The sequence below is a fragment of the Camelus bactrianus genome, chromosome X (assembly GCF_048773025.1).
Source record: "Camelus bactrianus isolate YW-2024 breed Bactrian camel chromosome X, ASM4877302v1, whole genome shotgun sequence".
NCBI classification, from domain to species: Eukaryota; Metazoa; Chordata; class Mammalia; order Artiodactyla; family Camelidae; genus Camelus; species Camelus bactrianus.
Window position 1 is genome coordinate 96,593,905 of NC_133575.1, and position 25,782 is coordinate 96,619,686.

The 25,782-nt window shown below is 36.1% G+C and overlaps 1 protein-coding gene across 1 annotated transcript in view; it reads right to left on the bottom strand.

The window, feature by feature from the left end:
- The window catches only part of TENM1 (teneurin transmembrane protein 1), a 700,775-nt gene that overhangs the window by 314,669 nt on the left and 360,324 nt on the right, over positions 1-25,782 (bottom strand). Inside the window, exon 7 of the mRNA XM_074360055.1 lies at positions 2,000-2,240. Within this exon, the coding sequence (XP_074216156.1) occupies positions 2,000-2,240 (241 nt within the window). The remainder of the gene's footprint in view (positions 1-1,999; positions 2,241-25,782) is intronic.

The following is a 25,782-nucleotide window of genomic DNA, read 5'->3' on the forward strand; positions in this document are numbered from 1 at the left end:
TCATAAGTAAGTGCCAGGGCACCCACGGAGTTACCTTCCACTGACTACATGTGAAATGAACATTGTAAAGGATATATTTGGAAAATCCTAGCTGATCAAGCTGATAGGGCTTCGAGGTTTTTAAAATTCATCTTTGTGATGCTGAATATATTTTCAAATGTACTAAAAAGGTACTCCCTCTCTGCTCAGTCTCACATGAAAACTTATGTTCTTCTCTGTGCCTTATGAAACTGAGACCAATTAATACATTCCTTGCATAGATACAGAAGGTCCGTGGGAGCAGTTTGTACAAACATGTCTAGATGTACATTTCAAATAAGAATAGTTTTCTCTCTCCATTTGCCTGAGCCCATTCCCCACCCTCCTTCCAGATTTCCTGTTATTTGGCTTCTTAGAGGAAGGAAGTGTGTTTGCTTATCAAGACAGCTAGTTAACCAGATTGGCCCACTGCTTTCTTAGCTATCACTAAGCCCTTAAAAGGAATTAAAAGAAGAGTGAGTAAATCACCACCGTTAGTGTAAACTCCTTGAAGATATACATTGCTCTCTGCTTCTCTTACTTCATTCACTTGCTCCCTTTTAATTAAAAAAAAAAAAAAGGAACGATACACAAATTCTATCACTAGTGCAGTTCTAATTGGGTTATCTTCACCATAGTTGCTGACTGCTATATTTTCTCTTGGGAGGTAACAGAAATATCAGTTTATAAAATTATTTAATCTAGTTAGTGATGGATGATACAGAGGTTCCTGGATTTGGGCCATAGAGCTTTCAGTTTGTTGGTGGCGACATATTTTCTGATGCTGTGGTTGGCATTTAACTTAATATGCTGCTAAGGAAAAAAATAACCAGTCTTATAATGTGAGTTTATTAGTCCTCCCCTTTTCCATTCCAATTCTCAAATTTTGGGCTAGAAGTTCATCAGACTTGACATCAGACATTGCTTATCAAGTGATATATTATACCCAGTGTTTACATACAAATGTGTTTAGAAAAAGCTTTGGTGGAAGATCTAAATAAGATATATAGAAGACAAGGGGAAGTCCTTGAATTTAACAGATAACAGAATACTATGTTTTATTAGGCAGTGTTTTTCTATGTTAATAGAAAGTTACAATTTTGATTTAAGAGAGAACAACTAGAAATGATGAATAATTTCTCAGTTAATTGCATCTAGTGCTAAAGTTTATTATGATCAAGGGACCTAGAACAGTGAAGGAGTAGAACTTTAATCACATGACAAAGATGGAAACCTAAATATATGAAGTAACCGAAAAATAGAGGCAAAATTTTGCTCAAAAGATCCAACTTCATCCTAAAGGCACAATCAGGTTTTTAAAATTACACACGGACTTCCAATTTATGAAGCAAATCCTTTTTAAAAATGTTTGAAGACAACTTACTTTTTCAAAGAATCTTAAAATAAATAAAATGTAAACTGTCACTGTTCCTTGAATTGTGTTTGGATTTTCTTGTAAAATTGCAGCATCTTTAAAACAATCTTTTTTTTGACAAATTTTTAAATTGAAGTATAGTCAGTTTACAACGTTGTGTTAGTTTCTGGTGTATAGCATAGTGATTCAGTTATACATATATATATATTATTTTTCACATTCTTTTTCATTATGGGCTATTACAAGATATAGAATAGTTCCCTGTGCCATACAGTAGCAGCATCTTAAAACAAGGAACAATTGTCTTACTTTAAGGATGCAATGACAGTTCAGGTAATTGCTTGGTTTCATATGTTTTTGTGGGTGTCTGCCCATGGGGTGTTTATGCATCTGTGGTTTCCTCTTTACACATGCCTCTGCTTTGGTCTGTGTCTGTGGGTGTGTCTGTGCTTGTGGAGGGGTCTGCTCTTTTGCCCAGGCATCTGTGTGTGTGTGTGAGCATTTGTGTGTCTCTGCAGATGTCTATGGTGAAATGAGTCACTGCACTCAGTGGAATCATCTTCTGCCAATATTTAAATTCAGCGGGATCAATAAGAGTTCAAGTACCTGGTCTCCAACGGGATGTTGCTATTCAAAACCCAGCTGTTATGCAGATGAACTGAATCCTGCGTACTGGTTGGGGGAGCTGGAGCAGCCGGGCTGGGCTGGCTGCGGGTAGTCATTGATCTCCTCTGAAGAGAGTCTGCCGCAGGGGGTGGCTTCCTGGCACAGGTGCAGGCATGCGGCGGCGGCGGCGGTGGCGGGAGGGGTCTGAAGGTGAACTGGTTGTGTGGGCTGCTCTGCATGTCTAAAGAGGAGAGAAGAGAAACACAAAATAAAGGCTGGCTCTCTCGCTTGGCAGTCAGGAAAACACAGCATGTCAGACTGATCAGGATTTCAGAATAATGTAGCCCGTGGGGTTGGGGGAGAGTTTGAAGTTCAATCTATCTGTAAAAATGTCACTTAACTTACAAAAACACGTGCCGCATGCTTCCAAAACGTAAAACATTCACAGTCGAATTTACATGTAAATTCTTCAGGGCGATAGCAGCTAAAAAGTAAATGAAGCCGCCTCACACGATTTGTCATAGTTTCTGCTACTGAACAAATAAATCATCAACAAGACGCTAAGTTACAGAACAGAAGTGAGCGGATTTCCATCAGTTGCAAAAGTCTCACTTCAGAAAATACCAGTGAAAGGTACAAATTTGTTGGAAGGAAAATCATTCGACACCTCAAATAAAAGTATAAGGCCACCTTCTGGCTTACCTCAGGAAAGGATGCTAGCCTGCCTACACAGGAGCAAATCCCACTTCAGAAAAACAGCTCACAAGTGTGTAACTCAACTGCGTGAGACTAATCTCTCTGCCAGCCCCCCAACTCAGAGTGCTAGTTATAAAAGCTAGGCTAGAAGGCGTTTGTTCAGGTTATTACACACATTTCCATGGCCATGCAAAGCACAGTCCACACCCCTCACCCCCTTCCTGAAGCTCTGCCACGTTAGCAGCAGCTTAGGCAGCAGGGAAACAGTTTTCTCTGCCTGTTTGCTGAGGGGGCAGCGGCCCTCAGACTTCTCTTGTTGGTATTGTTTGGTATTTTTCCACTGTTTTCCTGGCAGGCACACGTATAGACAGTAAGTTAGAATTTGGCCCATGAGAAATACCCCAATTAAACCCTTTTGGAAAGAAATTGCTATTGTAGTTGATAGCCACCTCTCTTCCACAGGAGAAACATAATAGATGTCAAGTGATTTCTTGTAATACCAGTACGTTCTGGGTAAACTTTGCAGACAGCACGGCTTTGTCCCACCTCCCAAATGACAGAGTTGAAAAGCAGAAAAATGCCAGAGGCTTTCGATGCCCAGCAAAGGGCTCAGCTGGTTTGTGCTGAGATTTACTCTGCAGTGGCTGATCACAGAAAAAAAAATTACTTTTTTCAATCCTTCCACCTCAAACTTGAATTTTGAAGACATTGGCATGATTTTCATATTTAAAAATGATACTAGTGCCCCAAGAGCATAACAGATTCTTGGCTGTGCTTTCTAGTACAGGTGGCTCTCCCTTTAAATAAACTTGCGATATGAAAAATGGAATTGGACAAAAGATAGGGAGAGGTGATCATTCATTTTATACAAAGAATTACTTTTGAAAGTAAGCTACCCTTGTATATTTAAAAGGGACTAAAATGCTTCATGAATTTTCTAAATCACCCCCATTACTCCAGGCCCAGCCCAAATCCCATATCCACTAAAAAAATCATCACAAGTACTTAACAGCTCATTAATTTTTTTAAACCTCTGGGCTCATACTCATAACCATAACCAGAAGCATGCTTTCCATCCTTGGGACTCAAAGAAGCACTGAATGTTGGAACCCAAAAAACCTTGGGACCCTCTAATTTTGTAGATGAAAAAACTAATGTGCAGAGAACTGCTTGCCCAGGGACACTTGGCAAGTGTGTGGCATGGGATTAGAACCCACCTCTGCTGATTCTGGCCAATGCACTATTCACTGTACTATAGGTCTCTGTAATGCAAGTTCTCTCAACATCCGTAAGATTTAGAGATACAGAATCCTCCACATTTTATGGATTGGTCACTTATGACACGCCACCTGCATTGCAGTTATTTGTTTATATGTCTACTCCCTCTTAGAGCTCATCTCCTTCAATGGAGGAAGGGGGGCAGTGTGGTATCATGCTACGCAGCACAGCAGAGTGGAAAGGGCACAGGATTTGGGGGGTACGGCAAACCTGGGTTTGAGTTCTGCCTCTGTCATTTAGAAGCTCTACTTCCTCATTTGTAAAATGGAGCTAAGAATCCTTTTTCCTAACAATTAAGTTTCATTCTTGTAAAATGTGCTTAGACATAGTATGTCAGTGACTGTTTGGTGAATGCAGCAGGAGTGGAAAACTTTAAGACTGGAAAGGACTACAGGAATCATGTAGTTCAGCCCTCTCCCCCTCTCCATTTTACAGATTAGGAACCCAAGGCTCAGAGAGGTGAAGTGACCTGTTCAAAGTCATTCAACTTGCATGAAGTTGCCTGCCTATGTCTGATGATTCCCAGCCCAGAACTCTTTCCATTCTACTGTTCTAGAAAATAAATGCTCTTTTCTCTGACTTCAACACTTACTATTTTTATCATAAATTTGGCCCCTAAGCTTGAAATATTACAGCATTCCCTTGCTATTCCATGTTTTTGGCTAGCTCCCCAAATAGACAGCATGTTCCTTAGAGCAAATCATCTTCTACCTTTCTTGTAAGCCATGTGGTATCGAGCACAGTGCTGGATGCAGAGTAAAGTTTTTATTGATAGAAAAGTGTTTCACTGGTCAGTGGGATCTAAAAACCCACCCTCAATGTTCCCTTGGCTCTTTCTTTCTGATGTAGCCACTGGGCATCTACTTGACAGTTCACAGAGCAGTAGGTTTCCACCTTGGGAGTCTCAGTGAACTCTCTCCCAGAGCCATGGGGAAGGACAACAAGACCCTGAAGAGGGTGCTTACATTCATGCCCTCCGAGACGAGAAAAGAACTGCAGTGACACCCTCTACAGATTTGCCATCTAAATCCATGAGCTTAATGATGCAAGGAAAGGAAGCAAAAGGTGGGAGTCCAGAGTTAGAAGAAGAAAAGGAATCAATTTGAGGACTTGTGTTCAGAATGCCTCCCAAGCGACACATGTGACATCTACTAGCTTAATCAGTAGGTGCTTCTGTCAGTGAAAGAAAGTTTCTATTCCATACAGTTGTTCAAAAGAAAGGATCACTCATTATCATTTGGATTGCTGCTTGCTGGATTTCCTCAAAATCTTTGCAACTCTTTTCTTATTATGCAAAATGATAAAAATCCTACTTCTTTGAAAAGTACAATGATGCTATTATTATAACACATTAGATCACTTCTGCTGCAGGTAGAACTGCTCTGTATAGTCACTTTGACTATATATATGTAGGTTACATAGATTGAAAACAAATATTTTGATTATATATACATAGGTTTTGACATATCTATTTAATTGTTTATTTTTGCTTCTACCTTTAAAATATGCAGAGGTTTCCCTACTTTTTAATACTGTCTTTAAAACATTTCACAATATTGGATTGTTGCACTGAGTGGAATGTATCCAGACCTTAAGCCCTTATGAAATGCAAATCATCTCAGCTTCATTCTGGTTTTTTTTCACCTCAGGAAAATGATGGGGAATGTACTTGTTCCCTCCCAAATGAAGCAATTTAATCCTTGGGCTCTGTGAAATAGGATTTCCCAACATTAAACACTAATGAAAAATACATTAGGGTTCAGTGTCAGGAGTTCTGAACACCAGTTCCAAGGAGTTAAAAGTCACATGCACTCACATCCAAAAGTATCTGGCAAGTATAAGTCTCTGTGCCCGAGAGAGACGCAAGGGAGAAGGGGGAGTAGTGATTATACAAATTTGGGTAACCAGACATACTTACAAAGCTTTCTGAAAGTAAATTAAGTTTTCGGATGGGAAGGTCTAATTCACATAATATACTTGGATAGGAGCCAGTTTTAGGTTTAAGGTCCTAAAATAACTTGGAAAGAAAATCTTGTGGGGGTGGAAATTCCTCCAAACTCTATATCCAAGGCATTTTAGGTGTGGCAGAGATGCTAACAGAAGTATAAGCCTTCAGAAACAATGTTGCCCTTGAGGCCAAAAGGAAAGTGGGAGAGGAAAGCTGTCATGCATAGTTTCTTTTCCTTCCTTCCTTCCTTCCTTCCTTCCTTCCTTCTTCCTTCCTTCCTTCCTTCCTTCTTCTTTCTTTCTCTCTCTCTCTTTCTCTTTTGTCTTTTCTCTGTCTCTTTCTTTTCTTTTCTTTTCTTTTCTTTTCTTTTCTTTTCTTTTCTTTTCTTTTCTTTCTTTCCCCCTTTCATTTCATTAACACATACAGTCAATTCAGCTATAAGGTGATGTTTGCATATTGAAAATTCACTGCACTAGGCAAAATCACGCATGGGTAAAATGGGGTTGAGGCACAGTACTTGAAGTTTCCTTGTGAAAGTGGATGTCAGAAGTGTTGCAACATGTGAGTTATTGTCAAGTGGTGGAAGGAGGGTTGTCTGAATCAGACAGAAAGTCCTAACACCAGATGTGGATGGGCAAGGCTCCTAACACATGTGGGGGACAAAGGTAGCTGGTGGATGTTTCAGGTGTAAGCATGCGGATTTTGTGTACTCCTTCATGGCTTATTCTGCTGTCTGCAGTTTTCTGCACTCACCTAGTATTTTTAGGAGATGGAATCGCACACATGCACATGCGAAATTTCTCTTATGTTCAAATTGTTCTCAATATACCAATAGCATGGGAACAAATTAATGTTTTCAAAATAAGCATTATAGCAGAACTGATCGTACAAACAAAATCATTTTCTGTAGGTGAAAAAAAATAAATTGCTATTAATGTGGTCATGCCAAATAGATCATTTTTCTGGAACAATCTGACCAAAGTAGACACATGCCTAGTTTTTCCAAAATCCATATACTTATTAATTAATTGATCACTCTTTTCTTTAGTGACACTATGACAATACCCCCGAAAATTAGTTTTTTCCCAAAGTTACTGTGCAGTATATGTTGCCAAAAGGGGCACATATATTCCTATAGCTCGAGGACAAGATCTGTGTTTCATTACCCTATTGGCCGAAGTGGGGATAGCTCCACAAATGCTTTGGCTGCAATTCTGGAATTGAAAAAAATTCCTAACAACTGAGATTTTTTTCCTAATTTATTCAGTGGGAAAACCTAACCTGACCTAATATGAGGATATTTATGGTCCTTATATATTTCATTTAGTGAATTTTCCTACCTTTAGGTGCAGAAATACTGATGTAGTTTATTAAGAGGTGTTGGCCCACATCCCAATCTGGGTGTTGCACAGTAGACAGTATTTATGACATTACCTTTATAAAATCTGAGAAATTCTAAATTCTGAAACAAGTGGACCCCATGATTCTGGATAAAGGATTATGAGCCTGTATTAGTGTTTCACCACCTCTCTGAACTCTTATGTGGCAAAATTAATTAATGCTTCTGAAGACCTTGGTAATCTACATGAGCAAAGAACATCAGGGCACCAAGGGTTATTGCCATAACTACTTATGTCAAGTCTCTCGAGGCCAATTATAAGCCTTTGGTTCCTTGGGTTGCTTTTCTGAGCTGTTCTCCCTCATAGGCAGGAGAGGGGATAAAAAGAAACAGGTTTAAAAGAAAGAAGAGAGGTGTATGAGTAATATTAACTATTACTACTAATTCTAAACATACATTACTACATTACAGTTCTTTACTTGTCACAAGGAGCTTTCCACAGCCAGTGAAGAGGTAGTTTATACATTTGCATGTTACGGCTAATATCCATTAACTTGACAGTGTTCAGTGATCATCAAATTCGTCTTAAGTGTATCTGGCTGTGGACATTTCTGTTCTCAACCTTACAGGTATTATTAGAAGTTCAAAGAATATGAAGGTAAAAAATTGGTTTTCCGAAGAAAACTGAGTAAACAAGTATATGTCAGCACTTTTCTGGATCAAATGATACTGCTTAATATTAATATACTAACAGGCTTTAATAAAAGCAGATTCATTAGTTAAATAAACCATTAGACTGAGAACAGAAATAAAGTCTTTTAAATAGCTAATGTTTACTAGGCATTCCTGTGTATGTATGGGCATGTGAATGAGCAAGACATAGACAACAACAGAAAGAGGCGGAAGGAGACAGAAACAGAGAAGAATCTGCAGTGAAAGCAGACGACTGCAGGAGAAAAGTCCTGGAAGCCCTGGGGGAAGGCTAACAATAAATTATAATGTCTTCCAGTTTACATGGTTTCAATCTGGATTACTGCCCTCTGCATGGCTCCTGAGCGATGCGATGCTATGTACTGTCTTTGAGATTTTAAAGTCCATCCCTTTGAGGACTTTGGTCCTCTCACTAAGCTAGCAAATAAGAGAGTATGCTCTTTAATTTTTGTCAGTTAGGTTGATCTTTGTTACAACCACTAGAAATAAAGGTCAACACTGTAGTACCTATAATCCTTTGACATGTTTGTGCTGAAATTCATATTTGCACTTTAGTCTCTCCATAAGCTGATGAGTCTCTTCAAAGGACGTGCTGGTCTACCTCCAGAAACTCTAAACCTTCTATTTTCTAGGTCTCTTTAATCTCTTTTCCTGTTCTCCAACGTGTTCTACAAGCATAACAAAGAGTTAAATATGCACAAGGCAGTCTCCCACACAACACATTTCTCCCTGTCTTTGTTACAGCGGGAATCCAACTGTGCTGTGCACTGTATTGGCTTTACATAGTGCAATTAGCCAATCTCAGGCATAATAGTCAATATTCCTGCCACTAAGTAGCTCGTTTGTTAACTCAATCAACTCTCTGACATAGATTAAGACAAATAAACTAGGACTTTACAACCAAGAAAAAAAAGAAAGGGCTGTGGCTAAATGCTGTTTTGCTTTAATTATAGAAGTAAATGCTCAAACTATCTAATTTTCTTGGTTGTGAAAATACAAGAAGGATACATCTTTGCTTATATTTGCAGAGTAGTTTGGCAATGTTTAAAAAAAAAATGAAGCCAATACGTTTGTTACCTATTTATTTTTCTAAGTAGAATGGTAAAGAGCTGTACTTCATGGCACAATTTGGAATTTTAAATGTCAAATTCTAAATATTAATACATGACATTAACAATTAAAATTAGTGGTTGGTCAAAGTCTTTTTCACTATAGTCTTGAAGGAAACTCTGTTATCCATTATGTACCATGAAACATGAAATAGATAATTGCCTTGTTTTATCTTATGCTGACAATGATGCTGTGGCTTCCATTATTAGGCAGTGAAGTATATCAAAAAGAAAATATAAAAAAGTAATGATCCTTAAAAGTTCATATTTAGTTTATACTCAAACAAAAGTCGTATGTAGGTATTTCAATTATTTACGATCCCCAAGTTCATTATTTATTTGCAAGTAGGCAATGGAGAGTTATGAATTAATTGACAGTGAATCATTTAATAAATTAGCTAATAACAGGTATTCTGGAATTTTACAAAGTTTTCATTTTCGGAGCTTCAATTTTTATTAGGTATTATAAAATGGTCGCCCTATATTTGTTCAAAAAGCAATGGATGAAAATCATTCTAAGGTTATTTATGAAGATAGAATTCTGAATGTTTGAAGCACAAATCAAGAAAACATTATGACTGTGTCTGAAGCTCTCAGAAAAAATATTTTTCAAACTACCATATGTTAAATAATGAGGGCAAACTATATTCAGTAATAAAAAACAAAAAGCAAAAGGCAAAAAAAAAAAAAATCCCAGAGGGTGAAAAGAAAACATGAAGAACCAGGGAAGGCCGAGGAAAATTTTAGCCCTTCCACTCCAAACTTTTCTTTCCAAAAAAAAGACTGAAGAAAAAGTACTAATTATTAATACTACCATCTAACCATCATTGTCTGGCTATTTGACAGGAAAGTTCCACCATACCTTGTAGGTCCTCCACCAGCACAACTTAGGAACAAAAGGGACCCATGGATACCCAGTGGAGTGGTGGAGAGGAGTTCCAACATCTATACTTGGAGATTGAAAACATACGCGATCCTCATCAGGGACAATGGGAAGAGATAGCGCTGTTACAGAAGTATGCACAAGACCCAGATGATTCTCAAATTTCACCCATGTTTTGGTTCACTGCTTTAGCTAAGCAGTTCTCAGCTCTAGGATTTAAACAAACCAATGTTTTGTGATCACTTATTACTACAATAGAGGACTAAAGTTCACAATTTATTTTTAAAATGGTAGGTGAGAGTGGATTCAAGGTTATACCTCTAATTGTGCCACTCTGAGTTACATTTGGATGTGCTTTCCTGGATGGGAAAGATAGGGGTGGGGCTATAATAAGTGCTAGGAATAGGGTACAACTCTGATCCCATAAACCATTTCCATATCCACATGCTTGTAAAATTCTATGCATACTATAGGGATGATGGAAGTTTGGTTATTTCTCCCCCTGAGAAACAAAATGGGGAGGGAGCTTGGGAAAAAAAATCTTGGCATTCTCACAGGAGTGTTTTACACATGTCTATGTTATTCAAATACGTTGGGCCAAAAAAATTGAGAATTGTGATTTTGATGGACGATGGCAGAACACTTCTAGCTTCCATCAACCTTTTTGTCTCATATCTTTTGGGTTACTGAGGCAATCTCCTAAGAGGTATGAGCTGGGAAATGACAGTTCTGTAGGAAGGAGAGAGTGAGTTTTATTTCCCCTCTTGCATTCAAGTGATGCATCTTCTGGTCTTATATCAAGATCTAGGTCTGAATCATCTTTATAGCTCCCACACACTTAGCTCATAATTTTATTCATTACAACTTTATAATTTTGTTTATTTGAAAATTTAATTAATTTCAATGAATTTTAAAGTTTGAATTCAATTAGGTTTATTTAAAAAAACAATTATAGCAACTATGGTGGGAGAGAGTGTTTTATGATGAAAAATACTTTATTTGATTGAATTCTTCACATTCCTACTAGTTGTTTTGGCACTGTGTGGGCACAGCTTGTATCTGAAGTTTCCTGCCTGAAGTGTTCTGAAATGTTCGTTGATTAATTCCCTCATTACTACAAATTTTCATTTTCTTGTTTTTCAACATGTTATTTTAGTGAGACGTTAAATAGAGTTATTTTTTGGAGAGGTGCCGACATTAAGACCTATTACTAAGCCTTCCTTATAAACTTTGCTTATGCTAAGCTATGCATATTTACTTCATTTTATTTTTCCTTCAAAATCTGATTCATTCCCTCAATTACATTACTGCTTATCTCCCTGGACTCCCTCCAGTTTAACTAGGTCTTTATGGTTCCCCAAACACAATGCAACATTCTGGATGAACATCACCCAGAATACAAAGTTATCTGACAAATTCTTTTGTATTGATGTCTTTCCACATGTAGCCTCAAATTACGTTTAGATTGCACTTGAGACTTTATTAACTGGAAGAAGTCATGAGAAGGCAGCTCAATTAGGAAATATGCTGATATATTGATATAGGATCAAGTGAAACGTCCATCAAAATAAGCAAATTAGTGGAATCTACTAATATAATGTTAGAGCGGAATGAACACCTGGTGAATTTAGACAGGTTCCTCCCCACCCCCCACCCGCTGAGATTTAATGCACAGATGCCTTAGGGAAACTAAAAAATTAGCTCAGCTAAAGGGGAAGAGTGTCAGCCACATGAACGGAAGGAAAAATAAGAACATGTGTTCAGAAAACCATGACTATCTGAGCCTGCAGTCATAAATATAAATGGCAATCCTAGAAATTTACAAAATATTTCAGAGGTAGTGATTGATAAATGTTTCTTTTAAGAAAGTATCTTAAGCAACTTAATTCTTAGTTAAGGTCATTTAAATAACTTTTTTCAAATGGGGAAACATTTTATGTATGATAGATGAGATGCTGAGAGAGACAGAGGATTAAACACACATTGCTTATGTGAAGCAGTTCTCAAAGAGATCGCTTGTACTGCTAGAAATCAGTGAATGAGTGCACAGAAGTTCCTTCCTGTGTATTAATACAGGCGTCTGTACCAGAACAAACCGAAGTGTGATCTGGGGTCATGGCGAGGTGTGACAACTTGGACTCGATTCCAGTTTGCTTTTACTTTGGTTTACTCCCTTACTGCAAATAAGAACTGTAAAAGATATAAATAAAATTAAAATGCAGGAATGTTTACACGACTCCGTTTGCCTCCCTTGTACTTCATGAAAGTACAGCTTTCATTTGGTGGTCTTGGTGGCCTGCAGAGCGAGATGCCCAACAGAGGAGAGAACGCAGTATTGCTGGATTGTTGTCTTTTGTACTACCAGCTTCATTAGCATTTGGAAACAGCTTACAGAAAGCATAATTGTGCTACTCAGGAAGTCATATCATGCAAGGTTAATGTCCAGCCAGCTCCCTGATCTTACTATGGCAGCACAAGGGAAATGTCCCCTTATCTCTCTGCACAATAAGGTCCTAGTGTTTCCCATTTAGTCCCAGTTGGGGGATTTCCATGGGCAATCCCATGGAAATCTGGCCACAGTATACCACAGGGCCTTCTAGTAGTAATCACAAAAAGTCAGTTGCAGGTCAAGGTCTAGAGAGAGATAAAAGGTCAAGTATGATCCACTACTGAAATACACTTTTCCTGAAAGTAGGGCTTACATCCTACTAATATGTTATTACTGCTTAGAACATTCAAAAGAAATGAAAGAGAAGCAAAATCAGAGAAAGAATTAAACCTAATAAATTATGGAACACCTTTTATTCAGAAGGAGAAGACCAAAGGAGAGAGTGTCTTGGTTTCATTTGTTTGTTTTCAATAAAGTGAAGCAAGTATACAGTACTTTCTCTATCACTAATCTACTTATTTAGAGAACTCAATCTGTACATAACTTGTTTAAATTAGTAAGTACATCCTGACTTTGCCAAATGACACCCTGGTTAAGTTATCGACATCAGGACCAGATCAATTTGGATTTAAATCACAGCTCTGCCGTTTACCATCAGTTTGATGTTGAGCAATCAAACTTTTTCAAGCCTCTGTTTCCTTATCTGTAAAATAGGGATAATAGTAAACATCTCTTAATGTTTTTGTGAAAATTAAATGAGGTCATGTGTATAAAATATTTAGTAGAATACCTGGCTCATAGTAACCACTAAGTAATATTAATAAATAAATGATTATTGAACACAACAAAATCTACAAAATTCAGGTACCAGCTAATAATAAGTAACCTAAGAGAAAATCTATCTGATTCCAAGATATTTGATTATTTAAAACTTCCCCCTTATACTTAAAAAACATTTTACAGTTTTCACAGGTTTCTTATTTTCTTCCCAATAGTTCTAAGCTATTATTGAAATCATGAGTCAGTGTAAGAACAGTTGACTCCTATCCTTTCCTCTTCCTCGAATCCACACAAAACGCTCTCCATTGATTAGTTTTCTTATTATGCTCTCAGTCCCTTTTACTTTGGATAACAGACTCTATTTCTAGATGATTTGGGGGTATAGATGCTTTCTAAAGTACCTATCACAATAACACCTAGGGAATTTAACATTAGAGGAAAAGATCTTAAGAAAAACCATTTTTATGAATACAACATTAGTGCTTTGTATTTAGGCAGCATCTTTCATCTGCATCTCTCAAAGCCCTTCACGACTATTATCTGATACTTTATTCACAGGACCAGGCTGCAAACAAAGCTACCTTTCAAAGAAGTCCCTCAAAGTACATAAAACCCCATGAGGGAAGGAGCTGTACATAGCTGGTTAAAGTGTCAGGAATATTCAGAGACATTTAAAAATAGTATATACCAAAATGCCACCGAACAAACTACAACTGCTACTTAGGGGTCCCACAGGTATAGCTTTCACAGTAAATACAAGAACAGGAATTTTGCCATATTGGTACCAAGACCAACATTCACATTATAAGCTAATGATATTTGATCAATTCTGTAGCCTAATTTGGGGTAGATGACTTGCCTTATAGCGTATCCAAATACATTTATTAAAGCATTGCATATTAATGATAGTCTATAGTATATGTAAAAAGCATAGGCATCAGACCAGAATTGTATGCCAAATACTTAGCACAGTGCCTAGTAGATGATCAAACTCAGTTAACGTTAGATACCAATATAATTATTACTTTAGTTGTTATCATTATGAATTCAGATTAGAAAAACAATTTCAGAGAATTCAGTGAAAGCTGACATGTATTCACATTCATTGCCGCTGCTGCTGTTCCTAGTTGTTTTCCTATTGCCTGTTAAGATCTGTACCTGTGAAGTAAGAAGGAAAGAAAAACACACCCCTTTTCTCTCCAGGAAGAGCAGCTCAAGATGGGCAGAGGCATGACCACTTGCCCGTTAAGACCTCTTCTGGCCTTCAGACTGGAATCATTTACACAGGGTCTTGTCATGGAGACTACGGCTGTGGATGTGTCATTAAAACACATGGCTAATTTCTTTTGTCAGGGGAGGGGAGACTGTATCAAGTTAGGGACTTTTTATAATACAAATGAAATAACTGACTTAAAGAGTTTTGAAAACAAACATTAGTCTACATATACTCACTGGGGAGATACCATCAGCTTCATTTACTACTTCTTCTTAGGGTTATTATTTTTGGCCTTCTATACTCTATTATTGTATCTTCTTGCTCACATAACTAGTATGTTGTGAAATTTCACTATCTGAAAAAAATGTTGCTAATGTGGGATTTTGAAAGTCTTCTGAGGAAATGAATAATTTCTACTTCTTTGAAGAAAATGTATTGTTTTTAAGTCATATATTGTGCCCACTTTAGAAATGAAGAATATGAGGCTTGGAGAAGTAAAGAACCTAGTCCAAGGCCTTGATACAATAGCATTGAACTGACTCCATTTGCTGCCACTCAGCCATCCCTCCTGGGATTCCAAGCAAATTACATCAACGATGTTTCTATCACATTTGCCATTCATATTTATTGAAACCAATGAAGATAAAATGTGGTTGAATTAGCCATGTAACAACTTATAATGAAATCTATGTAATGGGTTACTTTATTTGTAAACTCAATTTAGTATGCTCGTGTACATATCATTAAATGCTTCCTTTTAATTCTCTGTAACAAATATCCTCATTTTAGTCGTATCTACATAATTTATGTGATCCTTATTAACAGTCTTTAACTTAGTTGGTAGATCACTTTATCCCCAGTTGATCCTGAAAATATCAGATACAACTGGCACTCATGATGACCATCTCTCTACTTATGGAGAGTACAAAATTAGTTTCAAATGCATGCGGTTTAAATAAAATGGATTTCCTTAAACTATGAATCAATTGTAGGGATTTCCCTTTATTAAATATATGTTAGAGCCTCAACTATGGATAATCATGAGGATGGCTTAGGTTACAGTAGTTCAAGTAGCAACTCTAGAAATAGTACCACTACATGTCATTCAGTAAAACAGCTCAAACAGTTGGCTATGTTATACAAATCCATGGTGTAATGCTTCATGGATATACCAAAATCTAAAGTTTAAAAATGCTAGGGATATTAGAGCTGGCTTTTTTTAAAAAAAGGAATTAAATGTTATTTTATATTTTATGGATTTTTGTAACTTGTTATGCATCAATTAGTATATTCCTTATAATACAACCATTCTAATGTAATTTGTATAAGACTTCCATTTGAAAGACCTGAAAATGTAAAACAAAAACAAAAACAAAAACAATTCTCTAACACCATATACAAAAATAAACTTAAAATGAATTAAAGATCTAAATATAAGACTGGAAACCATAAAACTCTTAGATGAAAACATAGGTAGAACACTCTTTGACATAAATTGTAGCAATAATCTTTGGCATCCCTCTCCTAAAGCAAAGGAAATAAAAGTGAAAAATAAACAAATGGGACCTAATTAAACTTAAAAGCTTTTGTATAGCAAAGGAAACCATTGGCAAAAAGAAAAGACAACCCACTGAATGCGAGAAAATATTTGTGAATAATATGACTGATAAGGGGTTAATAGCCGAAATATATAAACAGCTCACACAACTCAATATCAAAAAAACAAGCAATCAAATCAAAATATGGGCAGAGGACCTGAACAGACATTTTTCCATAGAAGACATACAGATGGCTAACAGGCACATGAAAAGATGCTCAACATTGCTAATTATTAGGGAAATGCAAGTCAAAACCACAATGAGATACCATCTCACACCTGTCAGAATGGCTATCATTAAAAAGAACAAAAATAACAAATGTTGGCGAGAATGTGGAGAAAAGAGAATCCTCCTACACTGTTGGTGGGAATGTAAATTGCAGCCACTGTGGAAAACAGTATGGAGGTTTCTCAAAAGCCTGAAAAGAGAACTACAATATGACCCAGCAATTCCACTCCTGGGTATATATCTGAAAAAAAACAAAAACACTAATTCAAAATGATACATGCACCCCAATGTTCATAACAGCATTATTTAAAGTTGCCAAGATACGGAAGCAACTTAAATGTGCATCAACAGATGAATGGATAACAAAGAAGTGATATATACACATACACACACACACATAATGGAATACTACTCAGCCATAAAAAGATGAGATTTTGCCATTCACAGCAACATGGATGGACTTGGAGGGTATTATGCTAAAGTGAAATAAGTCAGACAGAGAAAGATAAATACTGTAAGACATCACTTATATGTGGAATCTAAAAAATACAACAAACTAGCAAACATAACAAAACAGAAGCAGACTCACAGATATAGAGAACAAACTAGTGGTTACCAGTGGGGAGAGGGAAAGGGGGAGGGATAATATAGGGGTAGGGGATTAGAGGTAAAATTATTATGTATAAAATAAGCTATAAGGATATATAGTGCACCACAGGGAATATAGCTCATATTTTTAAACTACAAATGGAGTATAGACTTTAAAAATTGTGAATCACTATATTGTACACCTGTAACTTATATAATATTGTACATCAACTATACTTCAACTAAAAAACAATCAAACAAAAACCAAACCCCTAATGTCCTCAACATTACAATAGGTTTGTTTATCCAGGAGTACCTGAATAACACAATTTTTCCAAAAATGACTTTTTTTTTAATGATTGTTCATTCCACATAGCAAAGGAAACAATCCACAGAGTGAAAAGGTAATCTATGAAATGGGAAAAAAGATTTTTGAACTATATACCTGATCAGGGATTAACACCTAGACTAGGTAAAGAACTCCTATAATTCAACAACAGTGAAATATAACCTTATCTTAAAATAGGCAAAGGACTTGAATAGACATTTATCCAAAGAAGACATACAAATGACCAACAAGCATACAAAAAGATGCTTCTCACCCCTAATCATCATGAAATTCCATCACATTAGGGGTTAGGGCTTCAACACATGAATTTGGTGGAGTGTGGGACACAATTCAGTTCCTAGCACCAACGTATTCTTCAATTGATGTGGATAATAATACATTAACACTAAATAAACATTTTCTGACTCACATCTTAAAATTTAAAAAAATTAAAAAAATAAAAGGCAGATAAAATGTTGCCTCCTCTGTCAGACCTTCCCAGATGGCTCCAGGGCACTGGACACCCTCACTTCACATTGTTCCTACCTCTGCTACAGTACATATCATTTTGTCTTTACAACAGATATATTTCAATAAAGTTGCACTCATTAATCTTAAAAAGAAAACTGCAATTCTTGGGTGAGAAGCATGCAGAATTATCTGGTGTGCTCATTTCAAGTTTTTGTTTTTTCAAAATTACAAGTTCACGTATAAAAATCATTATAATTTTCTGAGGTAAAGTTATGAAAAAAGTACCAGAGTTTAAAAAATCTTTGTAGCCAATATTCTAATAACTCTCTAATTTCTAAACTGTATCTCTAAACTCTTAGGCTGTACCCAGTGCAGTAGCATTTTCTACGTTCTATGTAAAAAATTGAAATATTATTGACTAAACAATGTATAAAAATAAACCAATAAATAAAATATTGCTTATTTTCTACCATATCTTACATTCCATATTATGTTTCATACTTTCTAAAACACAGTTGATTTAAAAAAATTGTATCGCACTATACCATCCCACACTATATGGCATAATTTATGAGCTAATATCCCTTTAAAAAGTGTTATGCTCATTTGGAATTAGGATATATAAACACTGATATAATTAATGTAGAACAGATCAGGTCTCAGGCATTCCAAATAAATGGTTTTCTACTGTATTTAATTATTCTCAGTTCTCCAACACAAAGAGAGGTGCAAACATCATTCCATTTATATATCATTCCCATTATAAGATATGGTAAGTTATTATGATTATACAGTTGCTGGTGCAATACATAAATATATTTACATATAAGATAGGGAAAATTCAGCATGGAAAATTTATACTGCTTGCCCAAGATCACACAGTCAACCAGGGTGGCATTTGTGATGAAGATGTCTTTACTCCACGTCATAATCATTTGCCACCTTTATACCTAATGATCAGCATCTTATGTCTTTTCCAAAACATAGTATAGGTTGGACCAAGAAAGAGCAAAAGATACATTTGTGTTCTCTTTATTGACTAACCTCATTCCAAACATTACAGACATCAATCTGCCATTCAATCCTTTCTCCCCTTCCCCTAACATACACGTTGGCCTAAAAAATCGCCACAAGAAAAAATGCATGGTCATCAGAGAAGGTCATACAATTGACATGAGGTGGGGGGAAGCACATACATATGAACATAACTGACTTAACGAGCAGGAAACAGTAAAGAGTGAACAGACTAGTCTATGAGGTTCACAGAAAAGTTGAGTGACAGTCAGGGAGGGGAAATGGCCTGAGTGAAAAGGATCAGAGTTTGTTGATGGCTTAGTGAGTGACATGTGGGAATGGCAAGGTGGCAGAAGCAAACACTGGAATAAAAGGTGGAACAAAAAACTATACACATGTTGATTTAATATTTTCCCTACCCCAAACTGGTTATTTAATTCTCTAAATAAGCATTTATAGACTACTTATTAAGTATTAGGTATGTTTTGTACACAAGATACAATGGTGAAAATGAATGTCACTGGTCTCAAAAGCTCATAGTGGGTTGATGGGTTGGGGGCTGGAGCATGGGGGATAGACACACATACAATTAAAGCATATTGCAAGACCGTGGTTTTAGTCAGATTTTTAAAGTGTCAAGTTCATTCATTTTAGAAATATTTTCTTATTATTGCAAATTATTTTCCATGAATCTATTATAATAGTTTTATACTGAACTAACAGTATCTTGTTTTAATATCATATAAATATTACTAATCCAAGATTATAGAAAGAAGTTCAATAAACTACATTACATGTTACACCTTCCGATTACATAAGAAAGCTCAACTGTATTATCATGCAAACACATATATTTGCACATGTGTGCACACACGCACACACACTCTAAAAAGCTTAGAGTCAATTTGAAAAAATGATGGACATGAGGTTCTTTGACTCTCTAGGAGCCTGTCTGTTATTCTCAGTGGAGCTGCCACTACTAACTACCACATCATTAATCTATATATAATCACTCCACTAATATTCTAAGTTTCATGAGAGGACATGTTTGTTTCTTTCTATAGCCATTTATATGCGTGCTTTACAAGGTGATCAGTGCAGTAGTTGAATTAAGTAATAGGCATAGAGATATCTCTTGACTTCGAAATTAATTTGGAATATTCTTGGATGTGGCCTTCTCTTTCTGGAGGGCATTCAAAAGAAATAAGAAGATACCTTTCTATCCTGGAACAGACTGAGACTTTGTTGAATTCTGTTGTAATCAGGTCACCTTGGATTAGTTAGCCTCTATTTCCTAGAGAATTAGTAAAGAAGAAGAAAAGACTTTTGCTGGTACATTTTGACTATTTAACACATAACTGTTATTTATAGAGTTTGATTAAGCTTTGACCCAACATTTATCAAGGAATTTATGTTTTATGTTTTAAGCCCTTATTCATGTTACTTTATCAAAGGCAATCAAATTTTATCAGTAATTCATTGTTTGCTCTTTTGCCTTCTATTAAGACTCTGAGATCCTCAAAAGACAATGTCTTCCAATGATGAGTAAGTTTGCCACCCTGGAGAGGAGAGCTTGGCTAGGTAGAAATGGGAGCTGAACATGTCAGATGAGTATGGGGGTGGGCAGCAATTGGTAGCTGACCTTTAAACCCAGGACGAGATATTTGAACTTGAGAACCAATTAGGAGTTCTCTTTGTGCTGCTGAAGGGTAGACAGAGGAGTCAGGGATCTGAAAGAAGATAAGGGGACAAGAAAGCTGATGAGGGATTTGGGTAGTGGTACCAGGGTATAGTGGTTGGGGATTATGCAAGCACTTGGTGACAGCTGTATACAAGTAACTGCCTCTGGAACTGTTATGTCTGTGTTTGTGCTTGTTTGTCTTGTTCCTTAATTACATGATGAATTCTAAAGACAGGGAATTTCTTATTTTATCAACCCACACATTGCCAAGTGCCATGCCTTACTAGAAAAGCTTGACAATGGAGTGACAAATGTGTTCCAATTTTTGCAAAATAAACAGAAGCAAAGGCCAATGGAAGATAATTTTTGAAGTATGCTTTGTTCAGACTGTTTCTTAAATTGGAAAACTAATTATATATATAAAATCATTTTGTATATTATCTGTTATTACTATCTATTTAATATGTATATACAGACTGATGACATTACCATTCACTTCAAAAGTTTATAAAATACTTGGGAGTTTAAAAGGGCATGATTTTGCCACAGTCTACCTTTCCGTAATTACTCTTCTCCAACTAAGTTGCAATGTTTGGCATTCAACAGACACAATTAGTGTTTTCCAGCTCTGAACCTTTATTTTCATACTTGGCTTTCCACTTTGAATGTCCTTGTTCAGCCAATACTCTGTCTACATCCTACTCCTCCGAGGCCCATTACCAATGTTACTCCTTTCGTGAAGCATCCCTTGAAATCTAAATAAAGAAGCGATATTTTTCTCTTCTGACCTCCTACAGCACTGTATTCTTCTTATACTCTGATCACCTCCTAAGACATGCGAAGCTAGGTGGTAGCAGGGAGAGAAGCAGATGGTCATGGAAAAAAAGCAGACGGGAAGCTGGCCGTTGTGTCATACAAATAGCAGAATCCTGGCTGAAGATTCACAAACTTGTACTGCTGAGCTTTCTAGAGATGGATTCATTTTCAATCTTCGGATATGCATATTTACATCTCCTGAGCTACTCTGAATAAGTCTCTGTTGTACACAACCGACACAGCCTAATACTGTGCCTTGTATTTAAATACTTGTTTCACCTTCCCTCACAGGCCATAAATTCTTTGAAAGGCAGCAACCCTGGCTTCTTTTTTTCTTATGACACCATTAACACCTGCAGTGTGGCACACTGTCAGTGCTCAATAAATGCTTGCTGGAAGGATGGAGAAAACTGGATAGTTGATCATCAAAGCATGTGGAATTTCAGGTCATTTTTAGCAAGGCAAGAACAGAACACAGGTAGTTCATAATACTATTTTACTAAACATTGCTTTTTCAAATGAATGGCTTGCCTGTCTCCCTCTTCACTGTTATAGATTTCTTCCTATTAGAGTTCTGCTAACGTGTTTATGACATATCTTTGCCAAAGGCTAACTTTAGCAGCAGCACCATGTATCATAAAAGATGTATCATATAAGCAAATTACATAATATGAAGCCATGCATTTCTCCCATTATTTTAACAAGTATCTTCATTTGAAGGGTGGTGATCTGTATCAGGTTCTCTTCTGAGAGGCCAGAAATGTAAACTGTACTTGAACTAATGTCACTGTTGTCTCTTATTCAGAATGGGAAACAATTTATCAATCTTATTTTCATATGTATCTGGTGTGATTAGACACCCTTAAGGAAATTATTTTTCAGAAATAAATTCGAAGGATTAAAAGGTTCACCAAAGTCATGTGAAATACATAACAATGAAGTATAGTCTCATTTCATGGCTATCACCTCCTCACACCTACACAGTGTTTTATGATTTGCAAAGCACTTTGAAATATATTATCTCATTTGTTCCTTACAACAGGAGTCTGTGAGATAGACAAGGAGGGTACCATCCCCACTCTGGATATCAAAAATACGGAGAATTTAACTGACCTTGCCAAGGTCACAGAGATAGTAAGTGAAGGAAAAGAACTCAAGTCTTTCAACTTCTAATCCAATACTCTTTTGACCTGAGATCCAGCCTTCTTTCAACTATTCTAATCATGATAATGTTTTCAAACTCTGGCTATGACCAATTGATGGACTGTGAGACCAATTCTGACCAGTATTAAAAGAATGAAATAGAATAGAACACATCATAGAGCATTAGCTCTATGATTTCATTTTTTACTGAAGGAAAGAATTTGTTTAGCAAAGGTACGAATTGTTTCATGAAACTTTGGTTTCAGTTTTGTCTATTAAAATGTAAAATATATTTGTGAGAAATTTTGAGAAAAATAAATGGAAAGTGACTGATCTGTATACCATGTCACCTATTAAATCATTAAGTTGCTCAAAAGTAATGTATGATACCAAAAGTCTCCATGTTACTGGTTTTAACATTAAAATAATGGTGGATAATAAAAATACATTTTCTGGCAATCCTTCAGTTAGGTATTAATAGTGTGGGGTAAATTCATTGTTGGCCCTCTCTTAAGAGTTCTACTTGAACATTACATTTAAAAATTGAGGGTTTCTAGATAAGCATGATACTGGTTTTATTCCTGCTTTTATGAGAAAAAATGCTTTATAAAGAAATCATTTTAGAAAATCTTTACCTGACTAAATATATTCAGAGGAATGTGGGAAACACTGAGTATAGAAAACACCCTGGAATTCAAATATTTGATTCCTATCGAAATAAGGATATGTGATATCTCTGGAAGTAATTATCAACTTATTTAATTACATGTATGTATTATCAATGACTAATCAAAATGAATGAATCCACTACTGTTTTCTTAATTATGATTAATACAGTGGCTCTTCATTGCCTATAAGATATAGTACAAAATCCTAAGCAGAGCATATAAGTGCCGGCGGCTTTATCTCCTGTCCCTCCATTGCACACAGGCCACGCCTCTCTGTGTCTCCACAGTTCTGTACGTGCTTCCTTTGCTTAGATGCTATTGTCTCCCCACTTCCTCAATGAAGCTGGGTCTTGAAGGATGAATACAAGTGTTCTAGGCAATGTTACCTCCTCTGTGATGTCTCCATCTTTTCCCTTTCCTGTATTCTCACATAATTTATTACAGTTATCTATCAGAGACCTCACAACATTATTATAATTATTTCTTTGTGTGAGTTTCTTCAGCTAGGCAGTGAGGTGCTTGAAGGTGAAGTGTTATGTCTTACTCATCCTTGAATCTTTGGTGCCCAGAACAATCAATGCCTAGGAAATAACAGGCTCCGATCCTTTGCTAAATATGTAAAATATGGTGTTTAGTTTTAGTGGACATTGACAAATGCAAAACATAAAGCAAATTACATGAAGTCATAAAAATTTTTATCATCTATGATCTATTCTTTTTCACACCGAAAGCTTCACTGTTCTTTTCTAAATGCCTGAATATTAAAATATTAATTTTGGGGTAGAAAATTATATTTATATCTATTCCTCTATGATCCATATATTGGCAAAAGAGCTGGCTGGTTTGGTCTGTTCAAGGCAACACTTAAATTGCTGACATCATTTTATTAGATTATGCACATGATACAGACCAAGGCATTTTTATTTTCCCACAGGCTGACATGGTGGTTTAGAGATATAGCTTACATGGAGAATTTTCCCTCCATATTTTAGTCATCATTGTATTAAGAAAAAAAAATTAAAATATAAGCAATTTTTTATAGATAGTTGGGTCATTTAATATTTTGTGATATGGTGCCATTAAAGTTTCCTTTATATTCCTATAGGGTTTTCTCCTCACTGTTTCAGCTAATAGAGTTTGAAGTCCCTGTGTGTCTATCACTCCTTTGAGGGATTTTTTTTTTAACTGTTGTTCTGAAAACACAGAACTAACTTCCTCAAAAGATAAAACAGGGAAACCACAGCTGGAGAAGTGTGAACGCCAATTTACCCTTCATAGCACACAAAATTACACTCCATGATTGTAGAGGAAGGCAATATTTAATTGACAGATATTCTAATACATAAATGCATTAGGACGCCATCTGTTTGAGGGCTCTACTGTGTATGTCTATGCTACAAAATATTTTCAAAAAATATATGGTAGGCTAAGGAGTCTTAAGTCATATGTGAATCTGGGAGACAAGATTTTTTATTTCCTGATTTGTATTCTTCACTTTTCTCCCATATATTACAGCTGTTTGTTTACATGTTTAACCTTCAACTCGATAGAAAGCTTAGGATGGTATCCAGATCTTACTCAGCTCCAGATTCCCGGAGTGGTCAACACCATGTTGACACATACTAAGTGCTCAGCAAATGTTTATTGGAAAAATAAATGAATGTATTATTAAAGCCCTGATGTTTTAAACATTTCCCCTAGGAGCCATTTGCTATTTTCTCCTGTGTTATAATGCCACAAAGATAAAACCCTCACAATTTCTCTCTCTGCTCATTGAAACACATGGCAGTAATGACAGGGAGAAGTCGAATTACTTGTAACATACAAGACAAGCTTTCAAAGCAATCTAATACTTTGGCCTCCACGTGTGAAACATCTGAACTAAAGGTGAAAAATTCAATAAAATATTTGGATTTGTATCTTCAACTAAAAATCTAACTGCTAGAGAGTAGGAAACATCTAGGTGATTAAACCAGTCACATATCCAGTATTGTGCACCCAGAGCTTCCAGAGAGTAAATGTTGGCTATTGCTTTTAGGCTACTTGTAAAAAATCACAGTTGGCTTCCCTGCCTTTTCATTTCAACTTCAGTGTAACTGAGGATTCATTATTGTTTTGTATTTTGAGATGTTAGCAGGTCATATTGTGTGTTTTTTCAGAATCTGTCCTCTAGGTTAGTAAAATGCCTTTTAAAATACTTTTTTTGGGGGTCATCATAGAAATTATATTGATCTAATATTAAGTAAAACCATTACTATAAGAAATATAAGAAAGTATGCAGTGAAACATACTTTATCATCTGATTCTAACCAACAAAATATTTTTAATGAGTGCACATCTATTAAAAGAATCCTCAAGATGCTGTAATTATTATTCATTTTCTAGAATTGTTTCACCATGAAGCTTTATGCTTCTATGGGGACTTTAATGTTTATGTTTTGTGACGGCTGCATTGACTATTAAAAAGCAATTTGGCTGACATTTTAGGTCTTTTGTTGCCAGTTTTAATTGGATTGTTCATCAAGCATCAACTCCCCCGTTAAATGCAAAAATTTCAGGCCAACGTCAGTTTACAGTAATGACTGTTTAATGATTTCATCCCGTCAGTATGCAAGCTTCGTATGGATATATGCATGATTAGTTTCATATCAAGACCTGTAATTAAATAATTGAAGCTTAAACAGAATGGATATCAAACATGAACACATATTTAATAAAGACTCAGAAGCTTATCAAAATACTGATTAGCAATTAAAGTCAATGTTTTGAGTTTATCTGTGTTAGTACACTTATAGTATCTTAAAAAATATTTGAATAAAGTTTTCACCCAAAGTTAAAAGAAATTCTCTTTAGCATAGCTGTAAATTTGGGTTTTCAGAAGGTAATGTATATCTAATTT